The 23,505-nt window shown below is 32.1% G+C and overlaps 10 protein-coding genes across 10 annotated transcripts; 6 read left to right on the top strand and 4 right to left on the bottom strand.

Annotated features, from left to right (window-relative positions):
• Positions 1-3,233: 3,233 nt before the first annotated feature.
• Positions 3,234-3,437, bottom strand: ASCRUDRAFT_28139 (sumo domain-containing protein; the record flags this gene model as incomplete). Its single annotated transcript, XM_020190037.2, has 1 exon — positions 3,234-3,437. A coding segment is annotated over one exon (204 nt), but the record flags the coding sequence as incomplete, so codon positions are not given.
• An 874-nt stretch (positions 3,438-4,311) lies between these two features.
• ASCRUDRAFT_79498 (zinc finger CCCH domain-containing protein) lies at positions 4,312-4,959 on the bottom strand (the record flags this gene model as incomplete). Its single annotated transcript, XM_020194387.1, has 2 exons — positions 4,312-4,855; positions 4,928-4,959. 2 exons carry the CDS (start codon positions 4,957-4,959, stop codon positions 4,312-4,314), a joined length of 576 nt encoding a protein of 191 aa, XP_020049176.1.
• Positions 4,960-5,071: 112 nt separating this feature from the next.
• Positions 5,072-6,124, top strand: ASCRUDRAFT_74322 (uncharacterized protein). The gene has a single exon (XM_020192639.1). It carries the CDS (start codon positions 5,250-5,252, stop codon positions 5,898-5,900), a length of 651 nt encoding a protein of 216 aa, XP_020049175.1. The 5' UTR covers positions 5,072-5,249; the 3' UTR covers positions 5,901-6,124.
• A 25-nt stretch (positions 6,125-6,149) lies between these two features.
• Positions 6,150-7,361, top strand: ASCRUDRAFT_74321 (uncharacterized protein). Its single transcript, XM_020192638.1, has one exon. The coding sequence runs from the start codon at positions 6,280-6,282 to the stop codon at positions 7,030-7,032; it is 753 nt and encodes a 250-aa protein (XP_020049174.1). The 5' UTR covers positions 6,150-6,279; the 3' UTR covers positions 7,033-7,361.
• Positions 7,362-7,634: 273 nt separating this feature from the next.
• PUS4 (pseudouridine synthase PUS4) lies at positions 7,635-8,723 on the top strand (the record flags this gene model as incomplete). The annotated part of the gene is made up of 1 exon (XM_020189988.1): positions 7,635-8,723. A coding segment is annotated over one exon (1,089 nt), but the record flags the coding sequence as incomplete, so codon positions are not given.
• Positions 8,724-9,022: 299 nt separating this feature from the next.
• Positions 9,023-10,667, top strand: ASCRUDRAFT_125010 (uncharacterized protein). Its single transcript, XM_020188934.1, has one exon. It carries the CDS (start codon positions 9,202-9,204, stop codon positions 10,405-10,407), a length of 1,206 nt encoding a protein of 401 aa, XP_020049172.1. The 5' UTR covers positions 9,023-9,201; the 3' UTR covers positions 10,408-10,667.
• A 28-nt stretch (positions 10,668-10,695) lies between these two features.
• On the bottom strand, positions 10,696-12,012 carry ASCRUDRAFT_68671 (enolase I, a phosphopyruvate hydratase that catalyzes the conversion of 2-phosphoglycerate to phosph; the record flags this gene model as incomplete). Its single annotated transcript, XM_020191558.1, has 1 exon — positions 10,696-12,012. The coding sequence occupies one exon, from the start codon at positions 12,010-12,012 to the stop codon at positions 10,696-10,698; it is 1,317 nt and encodes a 438-aa protein (XP_020049171.1).
• A 3,170-nt stretch (positions 12,013-15,182) lies between these two features.
• On the top strand, positions 15,183-16,136 carry DNA2 (bifunctional ATP-dependent DNA helicase/ssDNA endodeoxyribonuclease DNA2; the record flags this gene model as incomplete). Its single annotated transcript, XM_020189684.2, has 1 exon — positions 15,183-16,136. A coding segment is annotated over one exon (954 nt), but the record flags the coding sequence as incomplete, so codon positions are not given.
• Positions 16,137-16,704: 568 nt separating this feature from the next.
• NRD1 (Nrd1 complex RNA-binding subunit) lies at positions 16,705-19,080 on the bottom strand (the record flags this gene model as incomplete). The annotated part of the gene is made up of 2 exons (XM_020190263.1): positions 16,705-17,756; positions 18,336-19,080. The coding sequence occupies 2 exons, from the start codon at positions 19,078-19,080 to the stop codon at positions 16,705-16,707; spliced, it is 1,797 nt and encodes a 598-aa protein (XP_020049169.1).
• Positions 19,081-20,096: 1,016 nt separating this feature from the next.
• ASCRUDRAFT_74317 (uncharacterized protein) lies at positions 20,097-23,489 on the top strand. The gene has a single exon (XM_020192637.1). The coding sequence runs from the start codon at positions 20,460-20,462 to the stop codon at positions 23,154-23,156; it is 2,697 nt and encodes an 898-aa protein (XP_020049168.1). The 5' UTR covers positions 20,097-20,459; the 3' UTR covers positions 23,157-23,489.
• The last annotated feature ends 16 nt before the right edge of the window (positions 23,490-23,505 follow it).

The raw sequence follows: 23,505 nt of genomic DNA, 5'->3' as shown, positions 1-23,505 counted from the left end.
ACAAATAAAGCAACATCCAAAAAAAGATTTATCAGCTTCAATCTGCAATTAGTTGATTATTTGAATTATTAGTAGTACTTGTTTAATTCTCTGGTTTTATACTACCATTTAGTTGACTGCTTAACTAGTTATCACATATTCGTATTACCGTTAATACGTTTGCAACACTTTGATAGTTTGTTTTGTTTTCAAATTTATTTCATTTGACCAAGTAAAACTAGCAATTTCAAATAATTTTCAAATAAATCAACGCTTGGTTTTCCCATACTTGTTTTTTATGTTCTTTTGGCTCTACCAATCATTCTGTGAGGTTGTAGTGGAAATCGTATACTAAATTCAACTCAACTCGTAAGTCAATAACCAGAATATCGCCTCATTTTTTGCGAATCTTTATATTAAAAAGAAACATCTAACATTTCTCATTTGCTGACTTTATTAAATGTTTTTCAATGATTAACGTCGAAAATCAAATGAAAATCAAATCAGAAAAACTGAATGGAAAGAAAAATAAAAAAAAATAAATAAAAATAAAAAGAAAATAAATCAAAAGACCATACCATTATTCTCGTGTTTTAACTTTGTTTACTGAATCGGTATTCAATATCAAAAACAAAGAACTACAATAAAAACCAACAAAAAGACAATTAATAATGTTGCAATTATGAAAACCGGTTATTCTTGAAGAAGAATCAAATTGCTCAATGTTTTTAATCCTTTTCATGAAAATTTTACCCGTATTTCGTAGCTAGTACTGAAATTCCTCGACCCAATTCCTAAAAGATGTAAAAATATCATTTTCATTGGAATGAAGCAATTTAAAATCCCAAATTTGAGAATAAAATAATAAAATCAAATTCTGAAAAGAAAAATACATAATTCCAGATAAATTTTGTCAAATTTTGGTAAAAAAGCAAAATAGAAACGGTTTGTCTTAAAGAATTGGAAATTATTGTTTTTTTCGGAGTTAGCGAAAATTATTACTTGATTACCTAACTTTTCTCCAAGTAAAATGTTTTATTTCTTAGCTATCAGCGAGCTACTAATATCATATCAGCTAAACTGATAAACCCACTTTTAGCTACGCCCAATTGATAGCTATCTTACAATTCTCACCCTTTCTTGATTGGAACAAACACCCCAAAAAAACCCTTTAACTTCACTGTAATTTCATTACAGCTGGTGTAAAACTAATTGATGGATATTGAAGATATTAAAACAATTATATCATCTTGATGGTCAAATTAATCCATAAAGAGTTCTTTTATTATAAATTTCCATCAACTTAACTTCTAACTTTATGTTACATATGTTAAGCAAAACGCGCGGTTTAAGGTTGAAGAGATTGCATTATGCATACTCAGTGATTTTATGCATATGCACAAGATTGAAGGAAACTGTACAGAATTAACATTTCTTATTTCGAAATTTCTTTAATGAAAATATTTTTCGATATAACATAAAACATAAAACATAAAACATAAAACATAAAACATTGAAAAACAGTTATAAATCAATTCAAAAATACGCAATTAAATCAATTAATATTCGAGTATTCCATGCCTGCTATTTAGTTGTTAAACAAGCTCCTTTGTCAAGAATATCACTAATCAATAATTTTTGACGATTAATAATTTTTAACGATTTAAAACCAAATGTTATATATACCAGTTTATATCCAATTGTTAATAACGCAAACAATGATCTGTGGTTAATAAGCCCAATTCATTAAATAGATGTATGGCTATTATGTTTGAAAAGTAAACGCTTTTAATAATTTATCAAATTAATAATATCTTTAAATATTAATAAAATGATCAATAATTATGATAAGAGAATAATGTAACAATAAAACAGTATAAATATCAACGAAACTGACTATTGCTGGTAATTTTGGTATTGATGAAGATTTAAAGTTGTCTGATATTTGCAAGAAATGAAGTTTTTTCATTGTAACAAAGTGGTTTAAGTGATAAAAAAAAGTAATGGAAAAGAAAGTTATTGCTTTAAATTGAGACTAAAAAAATTATAAAATTATACTACCATATCATTATATTTGTATATTAGTTGATGATTTGATTGCTTCATCAATTTCAACCTGAAACCAAACCAAAGGAGACAAGGTTAAACTATAAAACTCCAAAAAAAGAACAAATTAATAAAATAGAAAAAAATGGGAACAAATGGGATAATAAAATTTAAAGATCGTACCAGCGATATGATGAGATGATGAGATGATGAGATGATGAGACCATTATTTGATGATTAGATTATAATTTAAAATAATAGGATGATTCTAATGAAATGATTATACTAATAAGTAGCAAAGTTGTTTTATTGTTTATCCCTAGATATTAATAGGTTTTAACAAAATTTAACAAAATTTAACAAAATTTAAACAATTTAATGTTCAGTGGAAGAGCAGGTTATTGAAAAGCGTAAGCATTTCTTTGATACTGCTCTTAAAAACAAGAATTATTCAGATTATTCAGATTGTTTAGATTATTCAGATTGTTCAGATTGTCTTTAATCAGGTTTTGAACCGATAATGAAACAAAACTGAAAAGATACGAAAGAGTTAAAGGATCAAAATAAATAACGAAAAGCGAAAAAGTATTAGTTTAGACCTGGATATATTATCAACCAGTTGGCAGTCAATTTATAATTGATAGATGGTATTAGGATATTCTATCTTTAATATTTAATACCTTTACTTGGTCAATTGAGTTAAAAAGTTGTGATTTTATGATCCTACAGATAAAAAAAAACAAGATAATTATAATTATTCAGTCAGTCAACAAAATAACTATAGTTGAGTGAAAAAAAAATAGAATTAAATTTATATAATATAATACAATCAACTATTGTTATATATATTTTTTTGGTCTTATTATTTATTTTTCTTTTTTTAATTATATTTTAGCTTTTTTTTTTATTTTGTTTTTCAATCGTTTTAATCAAGAATTTTTGTTTAAAATTTGAACAGAGATAAAGCATAATTCTGTTAGAGAGGATTACCCTACTCCCGAATAAGTCCACAAACAAATCAAAATAAACATAAAAGAGAGAGATAATAGAGTCCATAGATTATTGAAAGTAGAATGATAAGAGGAATTGATGAAGTGATAAAGTAATAAAGGAAGGAAAGAATGAAATAGTAAAAGGATTGAAAGAGGTTAGAGGAAAAGAAAAGATTGAATGAATAAGATTTATAGAAAAGTGAATTAATATGAGAATTAACCGCCATGAGTTGTGAGCTTTGCTTCAATTGAATCACCATCTTGTATTTCGAGTTGCAATGGGGTATTTGATTCGTGAATTCTTTCTCCGTCAAAAAAATAAACATAGGATTTTGAATCCACATCCATTTTCTTAGCAAAAGTTTGAATGATTTTTTTCAATTTAATTGTGGGAGAGACTTTGAAAAATAGTTTGCTTGTTTTGGAAATTGTGTTGTTTTTATCATATGTATCATACTTGATTGCTATTGTTATTTTATCACTAAGAGAAGTATTTGCAGAAGTATTTGCAGAAGTATTTGCAGAAGTATTTTCAGAATTTTTAATGGGCTTTTTTGCAGGTTTAAAGAGTTTTGCCATTTTCGTGGATTTCAAAGTCAATTAAATTAAACTAAAGTAAAATTTGATTAAAATAAAATAAAACAAATTAAGTTAAATTAAATTAAATCAAATTAAATAGAATCAATGACGTGCAATCTTAAAAATAGCGGTGCGTGTGAAATGATGTGAAAATGCACGAAATAAAGTAAGAGCAGACAACTGACAATTGAACCCCAAAGTGTTTACCTCAACTACTAGCTAGTTAATCTGTATAATTCAATTAATTCAAGCAGCAACCCAACAGCATAAGCAGTGCAAACAGCAGGCATTGGGGACTCTGGGGGAGACGAGCAAGAATTTTACAGAAAAAGAAAACGCGGTGGGTCACGTGGTCCAGGAAGAATAAGGCATTTTTAATTTTTCGGTTGTGAGAAGGAAAAATGTTGGAAGAGAACGAGCTATTTCGAATTGGCAGAGAGCAGTTGGGAGGTTTGCAGCTGGGAAGATAGCATGGAGTGGTGGAGCCTGAGAGTGTAACAGGTAGTACCTATATTCTGAAGACAGGAAAAACCATTAAGACAGTGGATGGAATTGATTGTTCCACAGAAAAAAAGTAGCCGAAAAATGTTAGGGCATGTTTAAGTATGATTGTTGATCAATAGGCAAGGTTTTTTATTTTGAGAAAAAGAAATTATAACTTGTAGTTTTTAATTTTTAATTTTCAATGTTTAATATTTAGTTTTTATATTTTGTTTTAAAGTTTGTCAGAATTTGAAATCTTTTTTTGTATAAAGTATTTCTTTTGAGATAACATTAAGTCATTTAACAATTCAGGATCAATTTTTTTGGAATGCATGAAATTACAAAGACCACCCCTTGAGCAATTATTTAGCTCATGTTGCCTACAACAGCTATCTTTGAAATACTTGACAGGACTTAATTCGCAGTAAATTGGCTTATAATTATACCATCTCGAGTTAAAATTATTTTTGATTTTGAGAGCCATTGAGTCATTTAAAAATTTTATGAAAATGTTACCGTTCAAGTGATCATTTGAATTTTCGCAGACTACTAAATCAATAATTTGACAGTCAAGTAAGACACATTCGATAAATATATCCTGAATGAAATTATTAAAATGGAGTGCCATTTCTTTGTCGGACAATGTGTTGGTGGGATTTAGACCAGGGTTTGAGTATAGATTCAAACAAACTATGGTGGAAGAGTGAGATGGTTTTAAATGCTTTCTTGAGCATCTATCGCCATGTCTACAGGCTCCAATCTTGTTATAAAAAGAGCTGTGAGGATAAAAGTCGGTTAGTAGCAAGTCACAAGCAGATCTAGGAAGATAAAGGGAGAGTGTGCCATACCAGTTCAATTTGTCAGAGAAAGAAGAAGACATGATGAAAGAGACAAGAGTATAGTGAAGGAGCTATGAGGATGCTGGAGATAAGCAAATTTTGCTTTCCAGCAGCGGCCGTCGGGGCGAAGGAGGGCGGTCGGCCTCAGCCTTCGGGCGCAGCCGAAACAAAACGGTGAGAGAGAACAATAACCATCGCTGATTCACTTATAAGCGATAGGTGCCCACTGTTGATAGCAGCAGAGTAACCATCAGAGCAGCAGCAACAGCAGCATATCTTCTCACAGATTCATCCTTGTTGCATTTCATACGCCACATCTTCTACTGACAACATGTCTAGCACAAAAATAGAGTGGTCTAGCAAGTTTAAAAACATCAAGAGACCCAGCATAAATTTCAAGAACCCCATCAGCAGTAAAGAGAAAGATGGGAACACAGAAAACAAAACAGTGGTTCACAAATCATTGATCAACTATTACATCAAAAACCAGAACTCTCAGTTCCCCCAATGGTTGGTAGAAAACGACGAGAAACATAACATTAACAGCTTTTCCCCCACCTCCAGCATCACCACGGTTTCTTCCAATGATACTTTCAGCAACAGACCTCCTACCAGCAACTACAACAGGAACTCCAAGAACAGATTCAGCTACGAGAGAACTCTGACGCCAGCATCGGCTTCGTTGCAGTCGCTCTACACCAAAAACAGCTCCTCCACGATCTCCTCCAACAACTCCCCCAGCCAGGGCCAGGGCCAGGGCCAATACCAGTTCACCCAGCAAAGCACACACGCTTTCAGTCAACAGAACCCAGATAACAGCAATAATAGGTACTCTACCAGCTCACTCCAGTTCAAAGAGAAGTTCATGGGCCAAAGAAACAGACAGAGCTTCCAGCTCGACTCGTACAGCTACAACTCGCGAAGCACAGAGAAGCAGCTGTCGTCCAAGATCAAAGCCAGTTGGTCGCTGTTGAAGAAGTAGTGCATGTTACATAGCTCCAGTATAATATAATCTTTTAGTCTAATTTTCTAATTTTCCAATTTTCCAATTTTGTAATCTTCTAATCTTCTAATCTATCTTTCCTCATTTTTCCTTATTTTCCTCTGGGCTGGATTTTCCGTCGCGCTCAAAACGGCAACTCTGCCTTCCGGTCTGACGCAGAGACACACCAGTGTGCATACACCCGCGTGTTCTGGGCCCGGCCACAAAAGCGCTCTGTGTTGCAAAACGGAAGCAGTGAAGAGCAACATAAAACACCATCTCAAACACATAAAACAGCCCTGTTTTTCCATTCCTTTTTTCTTCTTCTTCCTTTGCTTAGATATCGCTCAGGCATTTCAGGATACTCAAGACACCTAGCATGTCCTCTCTTATCACCAAGTTATTTTTTATCAAATCCAGCTCACAAGACCCCAACCACCAGAACTACATCTCCATGATATCTCAACATAACCGCAGCGACAGGGTTCTCTGTACTGAAGATCGCCACAATGAAACCGGTGACAACCAAAATCAAGAAATCCACGCCAGTGACAACAAAAACGATAATGGCATCTTTTATAAGCCAAAATTTGACAGCACTTTCACCTTTGAATCCGATTTAGATCTAGACTCAGATGGTGACACTATTTATGGCGATTCAGATGAAGCATCCAACAAAGAAATTCAAATCAACGACATTTCCTTCAAAAATCTGAATTCAAAGACATTATCGATTTCAATTCAACTAAACGACGATATTGAAAACCAACTATTCGAATTGACAAATAACAACAATTTTTTTAAATTCCAAAATCATAACCAAAACCAAAACCAAAATAAAAATAAAAATAAAAATTCATATTTAATTTCAAATTTGAAATCAATCCTAAATTCAAATCAACCATCTTTACAGAGAAATCACTCTTTTTTAACCTCAGATTTCTTTCAAAATTTTGCTCTATTCATATCAATCATGATATTCTTTATAACAACATATTACTATTGCAATCCTCCTCGTATTAACATTTCTCTATCCTGTCTTATCGAGGCCTTTAAAAAAAACAATTATGATGAGCAAATGTTTATTATTCAAAAGCTATCAGAGGTTGCTGAGTCTTCGAGAAATGCTTGATCTAGTTTCATCTAATGTCATCTAATTTCATTCAGTTTCATTCAGTTTCATTCATTTTCATCCAATTTATTTAAATTTATATTAATCTTATATTAATCTTATCTTATCTTATTTTATTTCTTTATTTCTACTTCAGATACTATGATGCTCATGTTTATGTTTATGTTCCCTAGTTTGTTTACTCTACTGATAAATTTTTACATCTTTCTCTCCACCTTTTCATTTGTCTATTTTTTGTCTCCTATCTTATTTTTATCCTTCATCTTTCACTTTCACTTTCACTTTCACTTTCACTTTCACTTTCACTTTCACTTTCACTTTCACTTTCACTTTCACTTTCACTTTCACTTTCACTTTCACTTTCATTTTTTATATTATATACTTTATACAACAAAATACACGAAAACAAAACACAATCTTATTTATCACTAAAATAGCTTTGAATAGGGCTCGTTCAAATTAAAGCCCTGATAAATTTTCCATTTTATTTTCCATTTTATTTTTCAGCATAATTTTCCAATTTATTTTTCAACTAGTTTTCTAATATAATTCTTATTGTAGTAACTTCAATTGATCAAAATTTAACTGATAACATATTCGTCATGAATGGTGTATTCGCTGTCTTTAAACCCTCGGGCTATTCCTCTTCTGAATTGGTAGTAAAATTGAAAAAAATATTTCAAAAATCACTTTTGTTTGAAGATGACATGAAACAAATACTAAGAACTAAAAAAAAAAAGAGAAATCAAAGAATTAAAATTGGCCATGGTGGTACCTTGGACCCTGAAGCCTCTGGCATCTTAATCATTGGAATAGGCACTGGAACCAAAAAACTAAATCTGTTCTTACTAAAATGCACAAAGGTCTACGAAGCTGAAGCATTATTAGGTGCCACAACCAACTCTGGTGATCAAACAGGCGATTTAGTTATTAAAAATTCAACTGATCATATCAATAAAGATTTTGTCCATGAAACTGTTTCAAAATTCGTTGGTAACGTTATTCAAACTCCATCAATATACTCTGCTTTGAAAATGAATGGCAAGCCCTTGTATGAGTACGCAAGACAAAACATACCCTTGCCCTCAAAGATTCCTGAAAGAAATGTTAAAATCGATTACATAAATTTGGTTGAATCGGATTTATTATCGAGAGACCATGATTACAAATTCATCAAATACGACAAATCATACTCCAATCCCTTGACAAATGATCCTGAAAATCAGAAAAATTTAAATGAGTTATTAGCCAATGAACTTGAACAAGAAAAAAAAAACTTAACCAACTCTTCAAATGTCAATGTTGATAAATTGCATTTCTCTGACAAATATAAAGAAATTTGCAAACAAAAAAATATAATTGATGATTCCACTACTTACAAATCAATCCCAATAACAGATGAAAACGTTTACAAAGAAACTCTATTAGACAATTATAGAGCCCCATTGTTACATTTTACAACAAAGGTCTCATCTGGAACTTATATAAGAAGTTTGATCACTGACATAGGAAAAGGTCTAAAATCATCTGCATACATGGTCAAATTAACAAGAACTCAACAATCGGATTTTACCCAAGATTCTTGTTTCCATTTGGACCAATTTGAAAATTTGGACGAGAAAATATGGGGACCGATATTGAAGAAAACGATAACCAGCGATTATGGTGCAGTAAATGTTCAAAAAGAATTCAAGAAAGCACTTTCCAGGGCACAAGAGACCCAAGCTGCTCCAGAACAGGCTCCAGAACAGGCTTCAAAGGACGCTCCAAAGGTTGCTCCAGAGACTGCTGCATCCTCTGCCGAAGAAAAAGCTACTGATGGCTTGTCTCTTCCCCAGAAAAGACGCATGGAAGAAGCAGAGGAAGGAAAAGAAGCCAAAAAACAGGACAAATGAGCTCCAAAGCGGAAAGACGCAAGGCTCCCTCTCGGCGGATTTCTAGAAGCTTCACAGAAAGCGCTGGAAGAAGCCTCTCGATATATACTCACAATACACTCTGTAGAGCATTCTTTCCAGTGTATAATAGAATATAAATATTTGTATACTTTTATGATATCCTGAGGGTGTTCACTCGAAGTTGTTTTATCGATTTCACCAGAAAGGATCCTTGTTTTTTTACTCTTGTTCTTCGCCTTGCGCTTATTTTTTTTATTTCTGCTTTGTAATTCGTATGATGGATCGCTTTTTCAACTCAAATTCCTCTCCTTTTACAAGCAGTAACACCAACTCGAACAAAGATAACAATCGTTACAATCCTTTTAAGCCCAGAGCGAGAAAGGCTTCTGAAGAGTTTTCTCTGGATGTTAAAAATGAATCGAGTTCTCATCGTAAGAAAAGGTTGATCCAGTCTTTTAACAACTTACACATCAACGCACCAAAACATTCTCTACAAAACAATAAATTGAGTTATTCAAGCTACAATAATAACTCGTTGTACAATTATCAAAACCACAATGATTCCCAGGAACAAGACATCGAATTAGAAAATGACTTTCAAATAAAACCTCATAATTCTAATTCTAATTCTAATTCAAATGATGTGATATTCATCGCTTCTATCGACCAATTTTTAAAAGAAAATCCTGATGAAGCTGACAATGAAGAATCCTTTCAAGACCAAGAGGAATATGATGAATGTGACGATGAATATAATTCATCTAATGCAAATATTCTGTTAAATCCCATCAATAGCAATCTTGATGAAAATGATCAAGATATATCAAAAGACTTTCCATATACTGGTGATTACAACATTATTAACTCAAATTACGATTTGGGTTTTTCTGAATCAAATTTATTTCCTTCCTTTTCAAGTTCTGGAGTAAATAAAAAGAAACCGAAAAAGAAAATCCCAAAAAACTTGATAATTCCAAAAAAAATAATAGATCCATTTATAGCAAGATTGAATTCCAATTCTTCAGTGATATCCTCAGTTAAAAAAATACAAGCAAGTAGAAAGAATTCTTCATCCAAAGACACCAATCCTATTGAAAGTTTAAATTTGAAAAAATTCGATAATAAAAATGAATTTCTTTCAATTAATGATTATAAAACTGGAAATTCAACATTGAAAAATGGTTCAGCAGGTGATATTACAAATGGAGAAATATATTATAATATTTTTCTTTCCCAAAACTTTTCACTAATAAAATATTATGATCCAACAAAAGTGGTCTTTGAATCCCTAAAAAAATGGTATCTTTATACTTATTTCAATAAAAACAAACATGATGATTTTGACTACGATGATGATATAATAACAGATGATATGATAGTAGATGATGATTATAATAATAATAATAATAATAATAATAATAATAATAATCAAATTGTTGATTTTAATAAAGAAAGCGATGTTGAAATGTCTATGGATTAATAGATTTACTTTATACAATCGAGTTAAAATTAAAATCATAAGTCATTTATAAATAAATTTCTATAAAACTATACAATGCAAATAGTATTAATAGAGATACTCAATTTATAGAGAAGTCCTAATTTACCAGCACTAGAATTCAGATCAAGATTAAAATAAAGTGAAGAAAAAAATAAAAATAAAAATAAAAATAAAAATGAAAAATGTAACAAATGAACCACCCTATTGATACTATATACTATTTATAATTCATAATTTATTGTAATAAAAGTTCAATCGCGAAGATATTTAAATGGCAACTGATTTATGGAAATCTCTGCCAGCGTAAATAGCTTTGTCACCTAAAGCTTCTTCGATCCTCTTGATTTGGTTCAATTTGGCCAATCTTTCAGATCTAGCTGGAGCACCAGTTTTGATTTGACCAGCTCTTAAACCGACAGATAAATCAGCAATAAAAGTATCTTCAGTTTCACCAGATCTGTGAGAAACCATAACACCCCATCCAGCAGCATAAGAGTCCTTAGCAGCTTGGATGGATTCAGATAACGAACCAATTTGGTTAACTTTTAATAGCAAAGCGTTGGCAGCTTTCTTTTCAATGGCAGTTGAAATACGAATTGGGTTGGTAACAGTCAAATCATCACCAACAATTTGAATGTCGACTTTTTGAGCAAAGTGGACCCAGGCATCCCAGTCATCTTCAGCAAATGGATCTTCAATTGAGACAATTGGATATTCTTTCAATAAATCAGCGTATAATTGAGCCAATTCTTCACCAGACAACCATTTTGATGGGTCAGAAGCTGGGTTCTTGTAATCTAAATCATATTTGTTGTCGTGGTAGAACTCAGAGGAGGCAACATCTAAAGCAATACCAACTTTACCTGTGTAACCAGCTTTTTCAATGGCAGAGACAATCAAGTCCAAGGCTTCCTTTGGAGTTTGGATATCTGGGGCAACGCCACCTTCATCACCAACATTACCGGCAGATTGACCATATTCCTTTTTGGCTAAAGATTTTAAAGTGTGGTAGACTTCAGAACCAACTCTAAGGGCTTCAGAGAAGGTTGGAACATCTAATGGAGCAATCATGAATTCTTGGAAGGCTAAAGCACCACCAGCATGAGAACCACCATTAAGAACGTTCATGAATGGAACTGGTAATACGAAAGGCTCTGGGGAACCAGCCAAGTCATGTAAGTGTTGGTACAATGGGACTTTTTTTTCAGCAGCAGCAGCTTTGGCGACAGCTAAAGAGATACCCAAGATGGCATTGGCACCTAATTTTGATTTATTTGGGGTACCATCTAAGGAGTTTAAGAATTGATCAAAGGCCTTTTGGTCTTTGACATTTAATTCAGAGGCCTTTTCAAGGATAGCAGGTGCTAAGACATCATTGACATTTGCAACAGCCTTTAAGACACCCTTTCCTAACCATTTGGATTTATCGCCATCTCTTAATTCTAAAGCTTCATGGATACCAGTGGAAGCACCAGATGGAACAATTGATCTGAAGACACCATTTTCAGTTGTGAGTTCAACTTCGACAGTTGGGTTTCCACGAGAGTCGTAAACGTAACGAGCAAAAACTTTTGAGATAGCCATTGTTGGTTGAGAATTGAAGCTTAATATTGAATTGAGAAACTAGAAAAGAATTGATTCAATTTAGTTAAATTAAATCGAATTAGATTATAAGTAAAATGTTGGATGGTAGAGAAAAGAAGAGGGAAAAAAAAAAGAAGAAAACCAAAATAAAAGCAACAAAGAAAATTATGCTAAATTTATACTAATGAAAAAAAAGTTTGAAGTAAAGAAGATGACATTTGGTTGATAATTCTTGCAATTAATTTAGTTTAGTTTAGCAGCTTGTTTCAACAAAGTGAATTAAATCTACTTAGAAGTTCCAACGTATTCTTCAACTCAAGTTTTAGGTTTTGCTCTTGTTATAATATCTGGTGATGACTGCCACTACCAGGGAAAAAAAGCATAACGAAAGAGTGCAGCGAATTAATCTCAGCAATTGTGTTAGCTATTAGCAATAGAATTCAAATAGTGTATTTTATGCTGCTAATTAATAAGAACTAAGGAAAACTTGACACCACGCAACAAGATAGAAATATGGCAGCCATACTCAGCACCTTTCGCCCTTCACACCACATACTCGTTATATAATATTCGCTATTGGGTGGAAATGGAGGAAATCACATCCAGAGCAGCCCTCAACAACCCTCAGCAGCCTCACAGGCAGCACAGGCACCGCCACGGGCACCGCCACATAGGCAGAATGTGTCAAAAATGGACCCACAATGGTGGCCCGGAAGCCACAAACACAGGACACAAACATTTTCCTTTTGCAGCACGGCGCGTTTTGACGCCTGAACCCGCGTCGAATTTTCGCGTCGGCTTTCGCCTTGGCCGGAAAAACAGATCTGTTTTGGTGTTTCGATATAATAAAACAGGCTTTTGATCTGGGGCAGAGCATGGCGAGCACTGTTGAATGGCAGTTTGAAAGAGACAACGTGTACAGATACAACATCACAGGCGTCAGAACCGTCAAGTACTTCAAGTTCAATCCTGTCAACAAGAAAAGAGTCTCCAAGGAACAGCTTTTGTTGACTTTATCTGACGCGAATACAGTTGTGACAAAGCTTTTCATCAGAGATAGCTGGTTGCTCTTGGATTTCGAAAAAGGCTCCATTTTGAATATCGTCGATTTAAACCCAGTTATTTCTTTGAATTCAGATTACACAACAAAGAAACTTCCTACCAATGTCATTGATTTCACCAATCAAAACTTCTACTTGTTGGTGCTCAATCCAGATGTGCTATTATCATCAACTTCAGTTTCAGACTCCATTTATTGTCAGAGAAAATCAATTATCGATACAAAATTTAATTTTCCTTCCATTTTTTCGATCCATTTGATTTTGGGCAACATAATTCATAAACTCTTTCAGCATTGTTTATTGAACGATAACACCTCAGATGTTTATATAAATAACCTAATTAACGAGTTAATCCTCGAAAATAACTATAAACTTCAATTAATTCTATTGGATATTACAATAGACAATTTCAAAAAAGAATTGGTCCAGCACATTGATTCAATTAAATACTGGCACCAAAACTACTTTCAAAACAAAGAAAGAAAAAAAATATTCAACAATACTAGCAACATTAACGCCAGCAATCGCAAAAGTTTTGGAAGAACTTATTCAAAGAACACCATCACTAATATTCCCAACACTCAAAATGGTACAAATTACTCAAACAATAACTCAAAAGGCTCAAATAACTTTGACAAGAGGTCCATTAAAGTAACAAAAATATTCGATGCTGAAGAAAGCATTTGGTCTCCAATTTTTGGTATCAAGGGTATCATCGATTTAACCTCTCAAATAACTGAAACCAATCAAAACTACTTAATTCCTCTTGAAGTCAAAACTGGGAAAGAATACTTTAATCATAACGCTCAATTAATTTTTTATAACCTATTATTATTCCAAAGATACAACATTAACATTTTGAACCAAAACAATTTTAATTTCTTAATATACACCAAATTAAACAAATTTATTAAAAATGACTTGAATTTAAATGACATTAAAAATTTATTTATCAAAAGAAATCAATTGGCCAAAATTCAAATTGATTTTAATAATAATAATAAATTACCCAAAATTATAAATAATAAAAATTGTGATCGTTGTATTTTTAAAAATGAGTGTCTTGTATTAAACAGTTTAACTGATACTCAAGATTTAGAAAATCCTTTACTCGATGAATCAATCGCTTTAACTGCATATCTTACTGAGACTGATCAAACTTTTTTTCAACATTGGCACAATCTTATTAATACAGAAGAAAATCACTTTTTCAAAGATAAACACCAATCTTGGTCTTTAAATTCAAGTAAAAAGGAACTATTAAATGGCAAATGTTTATCAAATTTAATCCTAACGAGTGACTACAAACCAAATACTCCCAATAGTACTCAATTGCAAGACATTCATAAAAAAGTAGAGAAAACCGAAAATGATTTATTCCAATTTACCTTTATAAGGCACTCAAATAGCGAAATCAAATTACCTTTGAATACCTCTCAATTATATAAAACAGATTCAATTATCTTAAGTGAAGAAAATGGCCAATTTGGTATCGGTTTTGGTTATATCGTTTCAATCAATTCACAATTCATAACAATCGATTTACAAAAAGATTTTAGTGAAATTCCAATAATAATTTCCAGCTTTACTATGAATCAACCTCAAAGTTTTAAAACTTATAGAATTGACAAAAATATCTATTTCAATTTAGCCTTATCTAGATTTAATTTGCTAAATTTATTCTCTCCCACAGGTGACACATTAACAAGAGAAATACTCGTCAAACACAAATCACCAACTTTTAATTCGAGAAAATTAATTCGAAACTTAAATATATCAAACACTGGTATCAAATTCAACTCTGATCAATTAAATGCTCTAAATAAAATGCTAACTGCTGATTCCTTTTCTTTAATTTTAGGCATGCCCGGAACTGGTAAATCTACTTTGATTGCATTTTTCATTAAATATTTAATATCCCAAAATAAGACTGTCTTAATAGCGTCATTCACAAATTCAGCTGTGGATAATATTTTACTTAAGCTAATAGACTTAAAAGTTGATAATTTTATAAGGATTGGCACTGCATCAAGAATCCACCCTGATATTAAAAAATACTCGCCATTTAGTCACAACATTGAAAATAAAGAAGATTTAAATCGATTGTTTTTTGAACCCCCAATTGTGGCATCGACTTGTCTTCAAATAAACAACTGGCTTTTCTCATATCGAGATTCTTTTGATTATTGTATTATAGATGAGGCTTCTCAAATTATGATGCCCATTTGTCTTGGACCCTTGAGATTATGTGAAAAATTTATACTAGTTGGCGATCATTTCCAATTGCCACCTTTGGTTATTTCGCCCAATGCCAAAGGATTATCAGAAAGTTTATTTAAAATTTTATCAGAAAAATATCCTGAAGGGTTGTCTGAGCTAACTTATCAGTATAGAATGTGTAAAGAAGTGATGTTGTTATCGAATACATTGGTCTATAATGGAAAATTGAAAGCTGGAAATGAAACAGTCTCTAGCAGATTTTTGCCAATCGACAATCCTCACTTAATAGATGGATATAAAACTAAGTTTCTTGATGGTCAGAAAGATTGGGTCCGTGTGATTCTTAGAGAGGATTCCAAAGTTTTGTTTTTGAACAATGACAAGGTCCCAGCTTTGGAAACAGCCTTTAATGATCAAGTTACTAACTCTGTGGAATCAGAACTAGTCAAAATAATTGTTGAAAGTTTGTTGGCATGTGGTGTTGATGAATCTTCTATTGGAGTCATGTCTTTGTATCGAGGACAGTTAAGATTACTAAATCGTTTATTGTATAGACGAAAAAAGATTGAAATATTAACTGCTGACCAGTTTCAAGGACGCGATAAGGATTGCATTATTATATCTTTGGTTAGATCAAATCCAGAACACAATGTAGGAGCTTTGCTAAATGAATGGAGAAGAATCAACGTTGCAATGACAAGAAGCAGAAGCAAGTTGATAGTGATAGGCTCAAGACTGACGTTGGAATCATCGAAAACTATCAGAGACTTTATTTTGCTAGCTGAAAGCAATGGGTGGAGCTACAATCTTCCAGAAAATGCTGAAAAGATGTACAAATTCTAAGTAAATATTGGCCTGTGTATTATATTCGATATATGTATTTCAATTTTAATAGATAAAAAGATAACAATGTTTAAATGATAGTAGGATAGTAGAACAACAAAAATACTTATTTTGGGCTTGAAAAAAGATAAAACAAAAAACATGCTAAAAAAGCTGATTTATCGATAGATTGATTTGAAGTTGTGAAAATGAGAAAAAAAGTAAGAAGCAATATTATTAAATATCCAATAAATTAAAAAAATAAATAAATAAATAAATAAATAAATAAATAAATAAATAAATAAATAAATAAATAAATAAATAAATAAATAAATAAATAAATAAATAAATAAANAATAAATAAATAAATAAATAAATAAATAAATAAATAAATAAATAAATAAATAAATAAATAAATAAATAAATAAATAAATAAATAAATAAATAAATGATTTTTGAAACAGAGATATCGTTTCCCAGAAAATAGACGATTGACGAATATATCATATTGAAAACAAACTTTTAGAAACCAGAAAATATACATTGAACATTGAAGTATTAGACATTGAACATTAAAAATATAAAGAGCTTACTGTGTACTTTGCTGAGGCATCATTGAGCTGAGAGTGCTGAGAAGAGCTGATACTTGACTGTTTTGTGGAGACATTTGAGAGTTAGTTTGGCTGTTGGCGTTGCTGTTGCTGAAGAGGTTAGCTAGTGGATTAGAATCATTAGAAATTAATGGCACAGTGGTGTTGTTATTGAATGGATCAGTGTAAAAGTCGTCAGGCTCACCAGGTTTTGTGGATCTTGGACCATTTCTGGAGCCATTGGTGGGCATTTTCTTGCTAATAGCCTTGGAAGATAAACCAGCACCAACCTCGATATCGGGTTCCTCTACAACCACACCTGGAACCAACTCTTTGCCCCCAGTTCCTCCCCATTGAGCCTTCACCATCCACCTTTTGTCAGCATCAGTCAATCTGGCTAGGGGAATTATACTGACACCGTGTTGATAGTCGCAGCAGTCTCTTGGACCAAAGCCAACCCCCCATCTTGTTCTTAAGGATAAGTTTGGGTTACTGTTTTTGCTGAAGGATGCTAGAACATTTTCAGCTTCTTTTCTTGAATACACTTTGACAAAAGCATGTTTTCTTTCAGAATTCAAAATTACAGATTGAACTTCAGCATATGGACGCAAAATATCGGCCAAACCTTTTTCATTCATTGAGGGCGGAACACCTCCAATAAATACAGTTCTACTCAAGACTTTAATTAAACCACTAGGTAGACGTGGATCAAAAGATACATTTCTTTCTCTATAATGGGCAGTACCAGGAGTATTCAATTCGCCAACAACGTGGCCTTGAGGCTGAGTTAATAGTTTATTATTTACATTTCTATCTTTTGAAGGTAATCTTGAATTGAAAGAATCATTACGACCACTACGATCATTACGATACAGATTACGGTTCATGTTTGGAGATCTTGATCTATCATGATGGTTAAATCTATTACTCATGTTGTTCGTATTGTTCATATTGCTCATATTATTCATATTATTCATACTATTCATATTATTATTATTGTCCAAACGACCCATACGGCGACCACGAGAGTTTTGAGAGCTTTTAAATAGTTCTTCTTGTGAGGGCATTGGTTGTCTATTTGAATTATTGTTAAAATCACCATTCATGTTCATGTTATTCATGTTCATGTTGTTCATGTTCATGTTCATGCTGTTCATGTTGTTCATATTCATACCGTTCATATTCATGTTGTTCATGTTCATATTGTTCATGTTCATGCTATTAGCCATATTATCAATTGCATTCATATTGCTCATTTCATTTATATTCATTTCATTGATGTTACCCATGTTGATGTTATTATTGTTATTATTTTGTTGTTGTTGCTGAACCATTGTGAGCAATTGATCAAGAGGGGGCAAATTCTGTTGTTGAGTACCAGGTAAGATTTTTTGAATGAATTGTAAAAAATCGTTTGGATTTACAGGAGGCTGATTTTGATTTTGATTTTGAATTTCTGATTGAGATTGGGATTGAGATTGAGGTTGGGATTGAATTTGGCTCAAGTTTTGATTATTAAAATTGTGAGTGTTAAAATTTTGATCATAACTTTGATTTTTATTTTGAGGTGAATTTTGAAAGTTATTATTTGTATTGGTATTGATAATATTGTTGGTATTTGCATTGGAACTGGTTGGACTGTTGAATGAGTTTAAAATTGAGTTGGTTGTTGGAGGAGTATTTAAAGGTAGGTTTAGAGGAGGAGATGGGGATTTAATTGGGGGCTGAGGTTTATTGGCCAAAGAGGCTAAAGATTTCAAGAGGTCCAATGGGTTTGAGTTATTTTCTGAAGAAGGGGGAGCTGAGTTGAGGGTATTGTTGGCAGATGAAGAAGAGATGATTGATTTAAATTTTGTTGAGGTGTTGTTAGTTGGAATTGTGTTATCATTGTTAGTGTTATTGTAGTATTTATTTATGATATTTTGTAGAGTTGAGTTATCAAAGGTCTTTGATTTTTGCCAAATCTTGATTAATTTATGGATCTTTTCCTTTTGGGTTGAGTCATTTGAGTCAGTTGAATCATTGGATAGATTTAGTAGAGTTGAGTCTAGTAAATCAGGAACGAAGCTTCTTAGTTTATTCAAGGCATTTGAGTAATTTAGATTTGAGATTGAATTTGAATTTTTAGAGATTTGATTTTGAAAGGCTCTTGATATTGAGTCCAAGAGATAGAGAGCACCTAGTTTGTGAGATTGATTAATGTTGTTACAATGAGAGTATAATTTATCGATTAGTTGGATATATAGGTTGTTATTTTTAATGATTAGTTCAGTTAATTTTTTAATTCTAGCACCAGATACACCTGGAGGTTTTAAACTTGGAAATTCGTTTAAGATATTTTCGAAATTTTCAATGATAGTATCCGAATTTGACATTTTTATTTTTCTTTTCTATTTATTTTTATTTTTTATGTTTTTATGTTTTTATGTTTTTTTTCAGTGAATATTCAATCAGAGAAATGTAGTTAATTAAGGTAATTTAAGATTTATAACAAAATTATAACGAATTTATAACGAATTTATGATTTTAGAGAGTTAAGTTTAATATGGAGAATCAATAGAATTTCTAACTAAAGAAAGCAGAAATAGAGAGATAGAGAGATAGAGATAGATAGAGATGTAGGTAAATCGATATATTTAGGAGCCTAGTATTATTATTTTCAACGAAAATAGATTCTTTTGCGATTAAAAGATGATTTTAATAGTTACAATTTAGATAAATGAAACTTTGAAAAGAATCGGGTTTAGTACTTAATAGTTAATACCTAAGTTAATCAAGTAGACTAAGTTGTTGCTATGAAATGTATTGTTTATTATTTATTGTTTATTGTATATTAATTGTTGTTACTTATTAATTTATTTTTACTCGTTTGTTTGTTTGTATAAATAATAATTCAGTCAAGACAAAAACTCTTGAGATTTTTAATTGTTTTCCGTTTTCTTGTGATTTTTTTTTCTTTTCTTTTACTTTCGAAGGTGAAATTTAGAGAGCAAACGAAGTGAGACAGAGTTAAATTCTTGGAATAAAACCACCGTTACAGTGAAAAAAAGAGATGAGACGACAAGAGAAAGATATAAAGAAATAAAGGATAATTCCAGCAGAATTAAGGATACAAGTTAACGATACTCGATAAATCGCCAGCAAATCAACGATAATAGTGTTAAGAAAAGAGTGGTTAAGAAAAGAGTGAAGAGAAAAGAGACCGAGTAGGGAGTATTTATACCCTCCTCTCAACCCATAAGAAAAACAGCCGTTACCCGACACCATATTTAAAACACGTGATACACGTGCAAACCACAGCAGTGGTTTGTGCAGGTTAAAAGCACACCAAAGCATCAATGCGCAGAAAAGCGCAAATTACGTTTTCAGTGTGTTACATAATAACACGTGTGCTTACCCTAACTCTCTTGCACGTGTGCGATGCCCTTCTTTGCTGCCTTTGCTGCCTTTGCTGCTTTTGTTGCTTTTGCTTCCTCTGCGCCTCTTCTGTCTGCTTCCCAGCTGTCTTTTCTGCTGCCTCTTTTGCTGTCTTTTCTGCTACCCACCAATGCCCTTCTTCCCAGCCCTATAAGAGTCCCCTCAGAATCTGTTGTCCAAGCTGGCTGGTTTCTTTCTGCCTGTCCCATCCATTTGATATCGCAGTATTCTCCTTGGTTATCTGTTCTCTTCTCTTCCTTCTCTTCTTCTCTTTTCTTCTCTTCTTCTCTTCCTGCTGCTCTATCTGTGTTAGAGTCTCGTCTTGTTCCTCTTCTAAATGTTTCACACTCCTCCCGAAGATCCTAATCACATAAAATGGGCCCAGGAAGCAAAACTAAAGGAATCCTATGGAATAGATAATATCATTGCCACCAGCAATCATACCGCCACTGTATCCACTGCCACCTCTGCTTCTCATACTGATGCCTCTAATAATACCAGTACCAGTACCAGTACCACCACCAACACCACCAACAAAACCGCAAACACTACCGGTGCAAATGCTATTACAACCACAGGTCCTACCTCTAATGATATAATAATTCCCTTAAGCTCCGCTTCTTCATCCAATCCAACCTCTTTCGAAAATAATCAATACAATCTATCCAATCTATCAATTGACCATACTTTACCCAAAAACCTACAACTCCTATATGACGACTTCTTGAAATCGTTGCAAGAACCAAAATACTCTCATCCTTTGAATACCAATGAAATATCCTTTCTATTTCAAAACTACTACATCCAGTTTAACATCTTTCTTAATTCCTTTTATCTAAACAAATCAAACAATAGTAACTACTACAACAACTACAATACAAAACTAATCCTAAATAAAAAAAAAAATATAGAACTACTATCAAAATCTGACTTGAAATTGGTTTACCAAAAAATTAACTACTACATTGAACTAAACGAACTAAAATTATGCTCCCATCTATACAACAAACTATTCAACAAAAATAAATCTGACCTAGCCTCCCAATCTCTTTTAAACAAAAAACTATACCTACTATCCCTACTAAACATAGACTTACAATCTTTAGATTTAATCGTTTATCAAAAATTCAACATAAAAACCCTCCTAAATGACTTGATTCCAATTCAATCTCAATTCAACAACCTAAATAAAGTAAAATCTCCTCTAGATAAACTAAACTATCTAATAAACGCTCACAAAAAATTGACAAATCTAATCAATACTACTCTCAACACCTCCACTTCCACCTCCACTTCCACCAACAATGACCAATCTTCTCTATCCTCTTCTTCATCGTCTTCCCTAATAACAATGGACATCTTTCTACCCATCCTACTCTTCACCACCATAAACAAAAAAATTGACAACCTTCTCCTAAATTTTCTTTATATCAAAAGATTTAGATATAACCAATTTTGGGATGAAAATGGTGAAGCACTATACGTATTGACCAACATCGAAGCAGCTCTACATTTCCTAATCAATATAACTTCTTCAGAGTTAAGCATATCCGACGATCTCATAAAAGAAAAAATTACTATCCACAACAATAAAATTAAAAACTCTTCTCAACTCCAACCCCATGATTCATCTAATCCCCAATCCCAAAATTCATCCCCAGGAAATACCATTTACCAATTTGATCAAATCAAAGAGTTTCTTTCAAAACCTTTGAATATCTCTTTATCAATAGACCAAGATGATAAAAACTCTCTAATTTCAAAAATCCCAATTGATAATGTTAATATAACCGCTAATACAAATACCGCCACTATCATCAATACTGCCACTGCCACTGCCAACAACAGCAATAATAATAATAATAATAATAATAATAATAATAATAATAATAACAAAAAATCAAAATCGAACTATAGAAAGAAATCAAGCTCCTTTTCTTTACTATCAAGTATAAATGAATCTAAAAACAACACTAATAATGATATTAATAATAATAATATCAGCATTAATAATTCCAATAATAATACACACCTTATTAATCCACCTGTAAGAAGTTTTTCTTTACAAATACCTTCCGAGTTAGCATCAACTGCAGGCGTTTTATCTAATGTTTTGGATAATTCCCTTCGAAGTGTTTTGGGCAGACTATCTTCAAATTCAAATTTAAATTCAACACTAACACTGCTGACTTCAAATTTAACTCAAAATTTAACTCAAAATTTGAAAATCATCGACCAGCCTTCAATTGCTAGTAGCATGGATGATACGTTATCAAATCCTTCTACAAATTCATCTGATTTTGATGGAGCTCAATCTCAAGCAAGTAGTAATAGCTCTAAATCAATTGACGATATTCATATTTCTCAGCCATTCGTTAATTTTTATTCCAATTCCAATTCCAACGCTAATTCCAACTCTAATTCTATTTCCAACCCTTCATCAAATCCTTTAAACAGGTTGATGAGATGGAAGGCGATATCTTCAAATAGTTCTCTTCCTACTATTTCTAGTAATGAAATCACTAATGGTGATCTTAATTTCAATAAGCCAAACTCTCCTAATAGAAGTCGATCTGCATCTGTCCAAAGTCACTTGTCTTCTATTACACCTATCTTTGGCTCATTGAAAAGAAATTTTTCAAATGGAAATTTGGGAATCCCAAATTCCAATCCGAATTCTGGTGTCAATTCAAATGTTGATATGACAACGGTTAGCACATCAACTTCATCTACAACTTCATCTACAACAGTTGTTAATAACTATAACTTTCCCATGAATCTTCCACCTCCTCCTACAAATCAAAGACACATTAAATCACTTAGTAATCCAGGAATCTTAGAAGAACCAGAAATTGATCCCTTAAATTATCCATTGAAGAAAAATCCTATTAGTAATAACTTGTTATCAAAATCAATTGGCAAACATCGAAATTCGGAATTTGAAGATTTAAAATTAAGAGAGTTGAGAGAAATTTTTGAAGATTATGTAAAATTAGTCGATTGGGTAAAGGAAAATAAGGGTTTTGCATCATGATATTTTATTCATTTTTTTTTAATTCAAATTATTGCACAATTCATCACAACTAGTTTAAATTGGTACGTTTTTTTCCGTTTTTTACTCTTTTTTTTTCTCCATTTTTTCCTATTTTTTTTAATTCTTTTATCTCATATGTATAAGGGTTATTAGTTATCATTTTGTATAGAGCTTGTTCAATGGATATATCGAGCAAAAATTTTATTTATTCACTTTATTATGCTTTTATTTTTCACAAAAAACTTTATGGGTTTTTATTTTCTTGACAAAAAAGTTGATTTCTTTTCAAATTTTATTTTATCTTATCTCACCTATTCATTTCTACATTTTTACTTTGATATATTAAATT

Source organism: Ascoidea rubescens (genome assembly GCF_001661345.1).
Source record: "Ascoidea rubescens DSM 1968 unplaced genomic scaffold ASCRUscaffold_2, whole genome shotgun sequence".
Lineage (NCBI taxonomy): Eukaryota > Fungi > Ascomycota > Saccharomycetes > Ascoideales > Ascoideaceae > Ascoidea > Ascoidea rubescens.
This window is presented reverse-complemented; position numbering and strand designations above follow the sequence as displayed.